The following is a 13,594-nucleotide window of genomic DNA, read 5'->3' as shown; positions in this document are numbered from 1 at the left end:
GATGCTGCCACAGATTCCTACAGAAATCACATATCATCCTAGGTGGGTTTCATTACTCCCCCCTGCTCCTTGGGCAGGTAGGACTTTTTGTTTCAGGGACCTACCATTTTAGTTCCCCCCGCAGCTCGTACACGAATGCTGTGTTCTTTTCCTAAAATGCCCCTTACTTCTCTACTTACTGAAATTTCACCTCCTACTCTTTATTCAAGGCCCAGGTAAGGTCCTCTTCCTCCCCGCAAGCCATGAACTATGATTGCACTTGGGAGTCCATGCCCAGGGGGTTAGCATTTAATTCTTCTCCAGTTCATTGCTGGCTCTGCCTACCCGATCAACCTGTACATTTCTTACACATGTGATGGGCCAGTCACAATGCTAGGAGCATTAAATTTTCCTGTAATCTTCACAGTCTCCTTCTGGAAAACCAATGAGGAGACAGAGGCTCAGACAGGGTCAGGGATTTTCCATGAACATAGGGCTTGGGAATGGCAGAGGCGCAATCTGAATCCAGGTCCACTAGTTCCAAAGTGTTTTTCCACTATGCCTTGCTGCCTTCTCCTGTGAGAAATAAACCTGGGGAATGAAAGTTTCCCTGGGAAGATGGCCCTCAGATACAGGGCAGTAAAGGTAACATATTCCCATGAAAGATGACGCCAGAACTGTAATATCCCTTTATAAACTGGTTAAGGGAAACAAAGAGAAGAGTTCTTTGCTCTAACCCAGGATCTCCTTAGGAAATGAAATACACAAGTTCCTGGAGATCCCTGGGTGGCTCAGAGGTTTAGCGCCTGCCTTTGGCCTAGGGCGTGATCCTGGAGTCCTGGGATCGAGTCCCATATTGGGCTTCCTGCATGGAGCCTGCTTCTCCTTCTGCCTGTGTCTCTGCCTCTCTCTGCATGTCTCTCATGAATAAATAAATAATATCTTAAAAAAAAATACAAAAATTCCATTTAGTTACCTTGCCCCTAGGGGCTGGTTCCTTTTTTTTTTTTTTTTTAAGATTTTATTTATTTTAGAGCTAGAGTGCACAAGCATGGGGAGGAGCTGAGGGAGGAGCTGAGGGAGATGGACAAGCAGATTCCACACTGAGCACATTGAGCACACTGAGCACTGAGTCCGAGGTCTCAATCCCATGACCCTGAGATCATGACCTGAGCCAAAATTAAGAGTTGGACGCTTATCCAACTGAGCCACCCACATACCCATCCTGAGATTTCCTTTTGGGAGGGGCTTCTGGGCATGCTCAGACTAATCTTCTAAAACATGCTGTAAGACTATGACTTATTCTTTTCAGCTCCTTTTTAGAAAATTAAATAAAGGCACAAATGACTGGGCTCATGGCATACACACTGTCTTTATGCTTCAATGAGAGCCCAGCAAGGTGCCCTGCCCTGAGGTCTGGCGTTGAAAAAAGAGCATATAGACTTTAGAATCACTTAGACCTGGATCCAAACACAGGCACTGCCATTCATTTCCTGGGTGAGCTTGCAGAAATTACTTTACTTCCCTGAGCGCCCATCTCCTTATTGGGAAAATGGAGGTGCCACCACCAGGCTGAAGAAATTACAAAAGAGTTTCTAATAATGCGCAGTGAAGCCTCTGCACCAGTGTCTGGCTCATGCCAGGTCTTTAACAGTGGCTGCTGTTATTGCTCTTATGAAAGAAAACAAAAATGGCAGTGAAGACAGATCATGGAAATGGGTTTTTGACTTGACTCTAGGAACACTCACCTGAAAGTGTTTCCTACTGAAGGGAGAAAGGAAAAAAAATTAATATCCAGTAACATCCATTTCAGCCTCACAAAAGTTTTTAATGTAACATTTACAAAAGAACTGACAACTGAGAAAAACTGACCCAATGTGATAGGTGACAGGGTGTTCAGGAATGATACTTAAGTGATTCATTATTGCACACCAGGACCCAGTGAAGAAGCCTATGGAACGGGATGTGAGGTGGGAGCACAACAGGGGCCTCCTTCCCCCACCCACTCCCTTTCAAGAAGCCTAAAAGGTAAACGAAGCGGGGGACCCAAGAAATCCTTACCTTTCCAGCAGAACACAGGGCTATAATACAACATAAGCCCTGAGATAATGGCCAGTCCCAGCAGCAGGAGGCTCACGATGGTTCCCACAATTCCCCCGATATTTAAAGGTTCTGCAAAGACAAATCACACTACTGGTTCTTCCACCTGATACACATGCTGGTAAAAGAGCAACACCTCCCTCCCTTCCTCTGCCTGGATCTTAGTACTATTTTGGTTCCATGATCTTCAGCAAGGCATATGACCTCTCCATAAAGCAAGATAAATATCTCATTTTCCTCCCTCTGACAGTTTGTGGGTAGCAAATGAAGCATGTGATGCAAAAGAACATTGGAAAGTTAAAATCTCCATGTGTTTGTCAGACATCAAGACTTTATAAGGCCACAGAAATGAAAAGTGGGGGCTATTGGGACTATGATAAACAGTGATGAATGGGAACAGAACAAAGAATCCAAGAACAGTCTACACATAAAAGAAAATTTGATATATAACAGATTAGTCAATAAAAGAGGAATTATTCAAGAATGGTACTGGAATAAATGGCTATCCAGAATTGGGCCGGGGAGAAACTTGATCCTCATACCATTCACAAAAATCAATTCTAGACAGATCAAAGATTTAACTATGAAAGGCAAAATATTAAAACTTTTTAGAAGTATAGGATAGTATCTTTATGGTGCGGCAGAGATAAGATTTCTTGAGACATAAAAAAAACTAATGAGGTCAGATTCATAAAATCAACTACATAAAAGAATGCTAATCAAAGGATACCAGAAATAAACCAAAAAAAAAAAAAAGAAAGAAAGATGAACAAACTAAAAGGAGATATTTCTAACATGTAAAACTATAAGGAATTAGTATGCAGAATTTCTAAAGAACTCCTACATATCTGTAAGAAAGGGGAAGATGTCAAAAGACATAAATGTGTTATTTCACAGAAGAAACACAAATAGCAAATAAACATGAAATAATGCTTACTCTTCTTAGTAACCACAGAAGGGCCAATCAGAACAGTAAGATTCCACTTTAATCACAAAACCTCAAAGCCAAAATTGAGAAACTCAACACTCTTGAATGCTGATGTTCTGAACAGAAATTGGTACAACCACTTTGGGAAATAATTTGGTATTATCCCATGAAGATACAAATGTGCATAATCCTTCCTTTCTCTTCCTTCTACATATATCGTAGAGAAATACTGGCCTGGGAACCTACTGTATATGTACACAAGGAGCTGGGTAGAAGATTTTCATAGCATCACATTTGTTCATCACAACAAAATCAGAAATGATACAAAGGTCCATCAGCAGGAAAATTAGTAACTTAGTTGTGGAATCACAATACAGTAGATAATCCTACAGTAGTGAAGAGGTAAGTATAATTTACACAGTGGCATGAGTAAATCCTGGGAACAAAGTCTGGAGTGGAAGCAGCAAGCATTTCACATATGTAGTAAAGCTTCTTGAATTAAAAAAATTCAGGGACGCTTGAGTGTCTGCCCGTGGCTCAGGTCGTGATCCCGGGGTTCAGGGATCTAGTCCCGCATTGGGCTCCCTGCGGGACGCCTGCTTCTCCCTCTGCCTGTGTCTTTGATTCTCTCTCTGTGTCTCTCATGAATAAATAAATAAAATCTTTTTTAAAAAAAATTCAGGATAATACTTATCCTTTTTCAGGAGGCCCAGGATGAGACTAGAAAGGGGTCTAGAGGTAGGGTTGCCTGAAAAAATATGGTATGACCATTTAATTTACATCTCAGATAAACAATGAATCATGTCTTAGCATAAGTATGCCCCATGCAAAATGTGGGATATATTTACACTAAAAAAAAGTCTTTGTTTTTTCTGAAATGCAAATCAAGTGGGCATTGTTTTAGCTTTGTTGTCATTTTCTAAATCTGGCCATGCTACCTACAAATAACTGCAGCATTGTGGGCACTGCTCTGTATGTTAAGCAGGATGGCATTTCTCAGATATCCTTATTATCAGGCTTCATGACTCACATTTTTAATATTTTTAAAATACATTTTTTATACATATTCTTTGGCATGTAACAAGTTATTGTTTTTTAAGTTTTATTTTATCATTTTTTTAGTAATCTCTACACCCGATGTGGGGTTCAAACTTACCGCCCTGGGATCAAGAGTTGCATGCCCTTCCAACTGAGCTAGCTAGGTGCCCCAACATAAATTCTTTCTTTCTTTTTTTTTTTTTTTTTAAGATTTTATTTATTTATTCATGAGAGACAGAGAATGAGGCAGAGACACAGGCAGAGGGAGAAGCAGGCTCCTTGCAGGGAGCCCGACATGTGACTCGATCCTGGGTCTCCAGGACCATACCCCGGGCCAAAGGTGGTGCTAAACCACTGAGCCACCGGGGCTGCCCAAATTATTTCTTTATCCCTATGCAGTGTTAGAGATTTAGGACTGGATAATAATTTTTCCACCCCATCAAGTCACACTCAAGCAGATATACCTGCTTCCCGATAGCAGTGACCTGAGTATAAGGAAGAACCATCCCTCCCTATGCCAGTGCCAGGTCCTCCGAAGCTCTCAACCATCTTCCTTTGGGGCCACTTCCCTCACTCACCTTTCACACTCAGCCAGATGTCCACCTCTCGCACCCCCACAGGGTTCTCAGCCCGACAGACGTAGTAGCCCTCATCCACAACCTGGGAACAGTTGCGGATGGTGAGAGTGGAGCTCTGCCCATCCTGCGTGATGAGATAGTGGCCATTGGGCCGGATGACCACCTCAGGCTGGGTGAGGTTCCTCAGCCACAGGATCTTGGCAAGGGGGTAGGCTCCAGACACTTGGCAGGTGAGTGTCACATTGCCCCCCACGAAACAAGTCTTCATGGGCTCAGAGAGAAGGGAGGGGCTCCCTGGTGATGAGAAGGTAAAGAAAGATAAATGTTCAGGGAGATTCAAGCTGTGGCCTGAAATTTTCAAGAATATTATTACCTTCCCAGCACCTGGGTGGTTCAGTCATTTAAGGGTCTGCCTTCAGCTCAGGTCATGATCCCAGGGTCCTGGGATCAAGCCCCACAACAGGCTCTCTGCTCAGCCATGAGTCAGCTTCTCCCTCTGCCTCTTCCCCCACTCATTCTCTTTCTCTCAATTAATTAATTAAGAAAAAGAATATTTAATGAAGCAGCTCCAGGAATTTCTGTACTGTGCTTGGTGTCATTTAATAATAACAGCTAACATTTATTTAGCATCTACTATGGGCTAGGCACTATTAAACTTATTGACCCCATTTTGCAGATGAGGAAACTGAGACCCACAGAAAGTTATGTAACTTGCTCAAAGTCATAAACCAGGTTAAGTGTGCACTAAGGATCTGGGGTAACCAACTGTCCTAGTTTGCTGAAGCCTGAGGGGGTTCCTGAGATATGGTGCTTTCAGAGAAGTCTTGGGCAAACCAGGATGAGTTGGTTACTTTATTTTTTAAGATTTTATTTATTTCAGAGAGAGTATGCAAACGGGGTGGGGGGGGTGGGGAGAGCATGCGGGGAGGGAAGGGCAGAGGGAGAAGGAGAGGAAGAATCCCAAGCAGACTCCCAGCTGAGGGCAGAGCCAGGTGTGGGGCTCAGTCTCACAACCCTGAGATCATGAGCTGAGCTGAAATCAATCAACTGAGCCACCCAGGTGCTCAGAGTTGGTTACTCTTATAAACCCAGACTATACCAGGCTTTTGTAGCCCACACCCCTCACGTCTATGCTATAGGCTTCCATAGCCACATCGCTCATACAAAAAAAAATGGGTGCAGAGCCTGCCAAGAGCACTCAAGGGGACAGTAAGGCAGCTGTATTCACTTCCTAGTGCTTCTGTAACAAATTCCCACAAACTGAGTGATTTAAAACAACATTTATTCTTTCATAGTTGTGGAGGCCAGGAGCTGGAAATGATCTTATGGGGCTTGAGTCAAGGTGTTGGCAAAGCTCATTCCTTCTGGAGGCTCCAGGGAGGAGTCCATTTCCTTGCTCTCTCAGCTTTCCAAAGCTACCTGCATTCCCTGGCTCCTGGCCCCTCCCTGCATAGCTCCAACCTCAATCTGTCATCATGTCTCCTGCTACTGACTCTGACCCTCCCGCCTCCCTTTTAGAAGGACCCTTGTAATGACGTGGGGCCCACCCTCTTAATCCAGGATAATCTCTCATCTCGAGATCTTAATGGCAGCTGCAACGTCTCTTTTGCCATGTGAGGTAAAACAGTCAAAGGGATTAGGACATGGACATCTTTGTGTGGGTAGCACTAGTCTGTCTGTCTATCACAAGTCTGTCCTAGACAGCGAAGCATCCCCATGGCCTTGGGGTCTGATCCGAGTGGGACACAGGGAACTGTAAGGTCTCCTCCAGCGATCCATTTATTCTCTTTATGGCAGAAGCCTTTTCCCAAAACATACGCCCTCCTGGGAACGGTCTAAAATTCATCTTGGGTGATATATTAAGCCTATATTTTTGGCAGCTGAAGGATACCAAGTGGCATGTTGAGCTCCTGCCTGGGAGAATGAAACCCCACGCTTCCTACCAGCAGTTGTTCCAAGAGACAATCTAGGGTTTCACTGCTGGCACCCTGGGAGGAGAGAAGGGGCAATGAATGCATGTGGAGGGCAAGCTGGGAGTGTGGAACAGCTCAGAGCCTCTGGTCAGCAAGAGAGTCCTTTTAACCTAGGTTTGCTCAAGAAACTCATGTGTTACGCCCCTTTCTGGATCAACCATCAGGTCCCCCAATGTTGCTAAATCATACCTTCCCCTCTTCCTATCTCCTTTGGGGTCACAAAGCCTGAAGCAGTGACAAGCTTCATCAGTATGTTGGAATTCAGGGGCCCCCAAACCAAAGTTTGAGAAATGGCCTCCTCACCCTGTATAAAAAGCAAAACAAACTATCCACCTGGTGGCCCCTTTTGCCAAACACAGCTTTCACCCTCAAAAAGCCAAATCACCCAAATGGCTGGTATGGCATCTAGAAATTCAAAGAGTTTCTTTCACTTAAGAAAGATGCTGCGTGCAGGGGTGGAGTCAAGGGTGGAGGTTGGGGGGAGGGGGGGATGCCTGAGTGGCTCAGCAGTTGAGCGGCTGCCTTCCGCTCAGGGCGTGATCCCAGGATTCAGGATTGAGTCCCGCATTGGACTCCTTGCGGGGAGCCTGCTTCTACCTCTGCTTCTGTCTCTGCCTCTCCCTCTCTCTGTGTCTCTCATTAATAAATAAATAAAATTAGGACATGGACATCTTTGTGTGGGTAGCATTAGTCTGTCTGTCTATCACAAGTCTGTCCTAGACAGCGAAGCATCCCCATGGCCTTGGGGTCTGATCCTCTGATCCTTTTTTTTTTAAAAAAAAAAAAAAGGTGGAGGTGGGTGGCATGCAGGGCCCTCACATCTGTAAGAGATGGACAAAACAAGGGCCTTCACATCAGGGACTGGTTAGTGCTTCCACTTACCAAGATGTGAGTGGTTTTCTTCAGCATAGAGGCTACCAACAATTCAAAGAAAGGTGTAGGCAGCACGAATCCCCAAAAGCATCCCTTTTCATCATTTTGGGGACTACACTGTTCTACATCCCAAAGGTGGGCATTAACATCACGTTTCCTTTTTTTTTTTTTAAGTAAGCTCTATGCCCAATGTGGGGTCTGAACTCATGACCCCAAGATCAAGAGTCACATGGTCTACAGACTGAGCCAGCCAGGCTCTCCTAACATTACTTTTCAATGGCTTACTGGTCCTCCCAAGTGAAATGATCTAGAGACTCCTTCTTCCCCAAGGGCTCTGCTGTTCAAAGTATGGTACCTGGACCAGCAGCATCAGCACTTCCTGGTAGCTGGTTAGAAATGCAGAATCTCAGGCTCATCCCAAACCTAGAGAGTCAGAATCTGCCTTTTAACCAGACCCCCAGGTGACCTGGATGTACAGCAAGGCTGAGATGCTCTGGGCCCATGTGACCAAGAAGGGACAGGGGATAACTGGACAACGTCAGAGTCAGGAAGGTTCCAGGCTCTTGTGCCTGTTTCCTTTCTAGTCAGTTCTTTCCTCCAGACACATTTCTTAATTCTGAGCACATATTTAGATTCAAATTACTGGCCAAGTCTCAGAAGCCACAGGAATGGCGACTCAGGATCTGCAGAAAAACTAAGGGATGGAGGAAATAACACCATACCTGTCACCTGCCTCTGCCATCTCCCCCTCTCTCAAGGTCAGTCGCTTACTTAGTCATGTCCTGGGACTTCCTGGCCATGGCCCATTTCAGAAGTCTTCATCAGACACCACTGTGAGCGTGTGTCCTCCTTCCTGCTGCAGAGGTTAGGTCAAGCCCATTGCCTCTGCTCCATCATCCGTAAAAGGGAACACACAGCGTCTGCCACAAATTCACATCCACCTGGAATCCCAGGATGCGACCTTATTTGGAAACAGGGTCTTTGCAGATGTAACTGGATAAGGATCTCAAGATGAAATCATCCTGGGTTTAGTATGAGCCCTAAACCCAGTGACTGACATCTTATATATTACAATAGAAGAAGAAGACAGAGAGAAACAAGCACATAGAGAAAGCCACATGGAGACAAAGCAGAGATGGGAGGGATGGCAGCCACCAGCCAAGAACACCTGGTGGCAGAAGAAGCCAGGAGAGACATGGAAGGGTTCTACCCTGGAGCCTTCAATGACCGCATGACCTTGCCAATACCTCAAATTCAGACTTCTAGCCTCCAGAGCTAGGTCAGCATAAATATCTGTTGTTTTAAGCCACCATGTTTGTGGTGCTTTGTTACAACAGCCCCAGGAAACAACTATGCAAAGATAATAGGAACACTCAGCTCACAGGGTGGTTGTGAGGACAAGCAAGATACTGTGTGGCAAATACTGAGCGCAGCACCTTGCACTCAATAACTGTCGATGTCACTATCCTTGTGATACAGCCACTTCCCTATGTCATGTTTCTCAGACTTCTCTCTCCAAGTAAATTTCACGTCCTTCAAAGGTCAGGACTCGGTATTCCTCCACAGTGCCCAGTACCATGCTGAGTACATAACTCTTGCCCAGGAAGATTTGCTGGATTAGGTCCCAAGGAAGGGGGTTCGCAAGGGAGGCAAGGGTTCGGGAGTCAGACCACCCTGGGCTAAGTGCTGGCCCAGTCACCCAAAGCTGGGTGATCTTGGGTGAGTCCATTCATATCATGTCACATCTGCAACTTACAAACCGTCCTGTCTAACCTGCAGGTTATTGGGAGGATGGAAAACAACATGTTAATGATTTGGAAACTGGAAAAGAACTTCAGAGCCCAGAAACCTAAAAAAAGCAGGTTATGACAGAGGTGACCTTCATAATCAGAAATTGCTGAACACCAGCAGAAATGAGGCATAAATGTAGTTTAGGAGCCAAGGAGGACAGAAAAATACCTATGACACGCATGATAGTTCTATGAAATTAACTGACAAAGTTAATATAAAGTACTCCTAGGGGGTCACCTGGGTGACTCAGCAGTTGAGCCTCTGCCTTTGGCTCAGGGCGTGATCCCAGGGTCCTAGGATCGAGTCCCACATGGGGCTCCCTTCAGGGAGCCTGCTTCTCCCTCTGCCTGTGTCTCTGCCTCTGAGTGTATCTCACGAATAAATAAATAAAATCTTTAAAAAAAAGAAAAAGTACTCCTAGGGAATAATAGGAAAAGATGAACCTAATAGAAAAATAGACAAGACGTGAAGAGATAATTCATAGATGAGATATAGGGAACCAGTAAGCATAAAATATTGTCAACTCCGCTAGGATCAAAGAAACCCAAATCGAAATAGTTATGCCATGTCTTAATGAGCAAATAGGAAAAAAGTCTAAAAAATTAATGATAACACTCAAGGTCAGTGGAAACACAGGGAACTAAGTACTCTCACATGGTCTTTCTAGAAGGGAGTCACTGCCAGTGGGTAGAGGGCTTCTTTGTGAGGTAATGGAAATGTTCTGGAAGTAAATAGTGGTGATGGTAATATAGCATTGTAAATGTACTAAAAACTACCACCTTAGACACTTTGAAATAGTGAAGTTGAGGTTATGGGAATTATATCTCATTCAAACTAAAATTGCAAAGTATTAGTTGGGCTGGATTTGGTCCATGGGCCACAGTTTGCCAAGCCCTATTCTAATGCAGAAAGTGAGTCTTGGTCTCTTATGTTGCCCAAGACCAGCCAGGTACCAGACACAGATGAGACACTCGGGGCATGTTTGCTGAATGAGTCAGTGGGGGAGTGTCAACCATGGGAATGCCACTTGCCTGAGAAAACCAGCATGTCCTGGAATATAGCAAGGCTTACTTCTCAGCAGGCCAGCTCTCCATGGCCACATCTCTGAGGATTATCCTGATAAACTGTGAGGAAAACCCTCAGCATGGCCAACAAAACCCAACACTCTCTGTCCTTGCTTACTATTGTTAGATTCCTGGGGCTGCTATACCAAAGTACCACAAACTCGGCATCATAAAACTACAGAAATCCATCCTCTCACAGCTCAGAAACTCAAAAGTCTGAAATCAGTGTGTCAGCAGGCTTGATTCCTTTGGAGGTTCCTGAGGGAGACACCATCCCATGCCCCATCCGGGAGCTTCCAGTCATCACCAGCAATCATGGGCATTTCGGGCTTATAGACACAGCACTACAGTCCCTACCTCCAACACCATGCGGCACTGTCCTCATGTGTCTGTGTCCAAATCTCCCTCTTCTTGTAAGGATTCCATTCAGGGGAATAGAGACCATCCTAACCTAGTAGGACCTCAACTTAATGAAATCTGCAAAGACTCTTATTCCAAATATGGCCACATCTGCAGGTACCCAGGACTATGACTTGAACAGATCTTTTTAGGGAGACACAATTCAATACACAACAGCCATCTAGCCATATGGGTACCTCATGTATAATACTCTGGCTACACTGGCCTTCACTCAGTTCCTCCAGTGCCATGTACTCCAACTCAGGGCCTTAGCATTTGCTATTCCTTCTGCCAGGAATACTCAGTCTACCTGGTCAGATCCTTCTCATCCTTCAGGCCTCTGCTCAAAATACCACTGCCACAAGGAGATCTCCCTGCCCCCTAGGAAGAGTCTTTAACACACCCCACTTTATCCTCCTCACAATTATTATCACTATCTGAACCTACCTCACTTGTGTTTGGACTTTTTGCCTTCTTTTCACCCCCCACCCCACACAAAAGAATTTGAGCTCTATGAAAGAGGAATGGTCGTGGTTTCAAAAACACTTTCAGAGGGACGCCTGGGTGACTCAGTGGTTGAGTGCCTGCCTTTGGCCCATGGTGTGATCCTGGAGTCCCAGGATCAAGTCTCACATCGGGCTCCATGCAGGGAGCCTGCTTCTTCCTCTGCCTGTGCCTCTGCCTCTCATGAATAAATAAATAAAATCTTTAAAACAAAAACAAAAACATATCCAAAAATTATTTGACACTCTTCCCTCCAAAAAGGTGGAGCCCAGGGGTGCCTGGGTGGCTCAGTCAGTTAAGCATCTGCCTTTGGCTCAGATGATGATCCCCCCTGATGTGGGGATCATGCCCCACATCAGGCTCCCTGCTCAGAGGGGAGCCTGCTTCTCCCTCTGCTGCTCCCCCTGCTCATGTTCTCTCACTCTCTGTCTCTCAAATAAATAAATAAAATCTTAAAAAGAAGTGGAGCCCAATTCCATCCATTCCCTTGAAAGTGGAGCCAGAATGAGTGACTCATTTCTAATGAACAGAATAGGCAGTGGGGATGGCCTTGTGACTACTGAAGCTGGGTGGTTCAGAGAAAAGATAGCTAGTGTCTGCCTGGCTTGCTCCCTCTTGCATCACTTGCTCTGGGGAAAGCCAGCACCATGTTGTAAAGACAGACAAGGGGCCTTGTGGAGAGGCCCATGTGAAAAAGAAGCCACCTGCCAGGCGTGTAGGTGAGCACCTTGGAAATAGGTCCTTCAGACAATTTCAACCCTTCCAACTAGGTCTTGCAGCTGAAACCCAGGAATCATAGAGCCAAGGCAAACCATCCCCACTGTACCTTGTCTGAATTCCTGGCCCAGAGAAATCATAGGATAAACAAATGATTTGTTGTTTCAAGCCATTAAGTCTGGGGGTGTTTCTTACATAATACGAGATAGCTAATAAGTGAACCACACCCATATCATTCAGGCTCCATCTCCAATACCTAGAAATTGTACCTGGCATATAGCAAGCGCTTAATTAGTATTTGTCAAGTGGAAAACAGTTTGGATGAGAACCAAGAAAGCTTGGTTAAGCATCTTTAAAGTTTGAAAGGAAGGAAACATAAAAGAAAAGAAGAAACATTCAGTTCACTGTGACATATTGGGATTTCTCTCCCAGACCTTGCAGATGGTTTTCTCAGAATAAAGATGGGTGGGCCCCAACCCAAGACAAGGCAATCCAGACTCACTGATCTGTACCACGCAGCTGGCTCCCAACTCCGGCCCCACTATGTGGCTCCCAACACACTTGAACTTCTTGCCATCTGACAGCTGGGACTGGTTCAGCATCTTTACCCCCAGCTTTGACATCCCCACGACCACACCTCCTGGCTCTTCTGTCCACAGGAAGTCTGGGTCTGGGTATCCCCCATCCCAGCGACAGGTGAGCTGCAGCATGAGCGATCCTTGTGACATCTCTGCCCAACACTGAGGGGCTGATGGAGGGGGAACTGCAAAACACCAGAGGATGTGGGCTTAGTCACAGGCTCTAAGATCAGCCCTTGAGCTGGCTCTAGAGATTACAGAACCAGGGTATCAGAGAAACATCATGAGCATACCCCGAAATAGATCCTTAGCACAAACTAGTTGCGTCACAACTTATCTCCTGGGCTAAGTGTTACATCTTCAAGGATGTGGGCCTCATTCATCTTTGCATTTCTCACTAGCCACAATGGCCTTTAAGCGTGGCTATTTACATTTAAATTAATTGTATTCCATTACAAACTTAGTTCTTCCATCACACCACACACATTTCAAGGGCTCCAGAACCAGATGTGGTAGGTGGCCACTGTACGGAACCACACAGAACAGAACATCTCCATCATCAAAAAAGTCCTACTGAACAGTGCTGGTCCCCAGGTGGAGTTACAGGTGGGATTCACTCCCACCTCTTATTAACATATACCTCCTTTTTATTATGTGCATATATTACTTAACATATATTTCCTTTTTATTAACATATACCTTTTTATTATGTACATATATTACTAAACACATAAAAATTTAACAAGTTAGAAACCTGGAAATCCAATGTAACCCATGTGTTAATAACTATATATGAATGGGCCCCCAGGTGGCTTGGCGGTTTGGCGCTGCCTTCAGCCCAGGGCCTGATCCTGGAGACCCAGGATCGAGTCCCACATCAGGCTCCCTGCAGGGAGACTGCTTCTCCCTCTGCCTGTGTCTCTGCCTCTCTCTCTCTCTCTCATGAATAAATGAATAAAATCTTTAAAAAAAAAACCAAATATGAAAAATCACACACATTATATGTGTATATTATGTGTATCTATGTATATTATGTATGTATTATATATGTATACTATGTTTTATATATTTT

The 13,594-nt window shown here is 44.9% G+C and overlaps 1 protein-coding gene across 4 annotated transcripts in view; it reads right to left on the bottom strand.

Annotated features, from left to right (window-relative positions):
* The window catches only part of VSIG10 (V-set and immunoglobulin domain containing 10), a 36,218-nt gene that overhangs the window by 4,139 nt on the left and 18,485 nt on the right, over positions 1-13,594 (bottom strand). For 2 of the 4 annotated variants that reach the window (XM_041728968.1, XM_041728971.1), the window contains exons 4-7: positions 12,447-12,707; positions 4,624-4,917; positions 2,041-2,151; positions 1,728-1,743 (exon numbers count right to left, since the gene is read on the bottom strand). In XM_041728968.1, the coding sequence (XP_041584902.1) occupies positions 1,728-1,743; positions 2,041-2,151; positions 4,624-4,917; positions 12,447-12,707 (682 nt within the window). The remainder of the gene's footprint in view (positions 1-1,727; positions 1,744-2,040; positions 2,152-4,623; positions 4,918-12,446; positions 12,708-13,594) is intronic. The other 2 variants (XM_041728969.1, XM_041728970.1) reach the window with 2 other exon arrangements.

Source organism: Vulpes lagopus, chromosome 14 (genome assembly GCF_018345385.1).
Source record: "Vulpes lagopus strain Blue_001 chromosome 14, ASM1834538v1, whole genome shotgun sequence".
Taxonomy (NCBI): domain Eukaryota; kingdom Metazoa; phylum Chordata; class Mammalia; order Carnivora; family Canidae; genus Vulpes; species Vulpes lagopus.
This window is presented reverse-complemented; position numbering and strand designations above follow the sequence as displayed.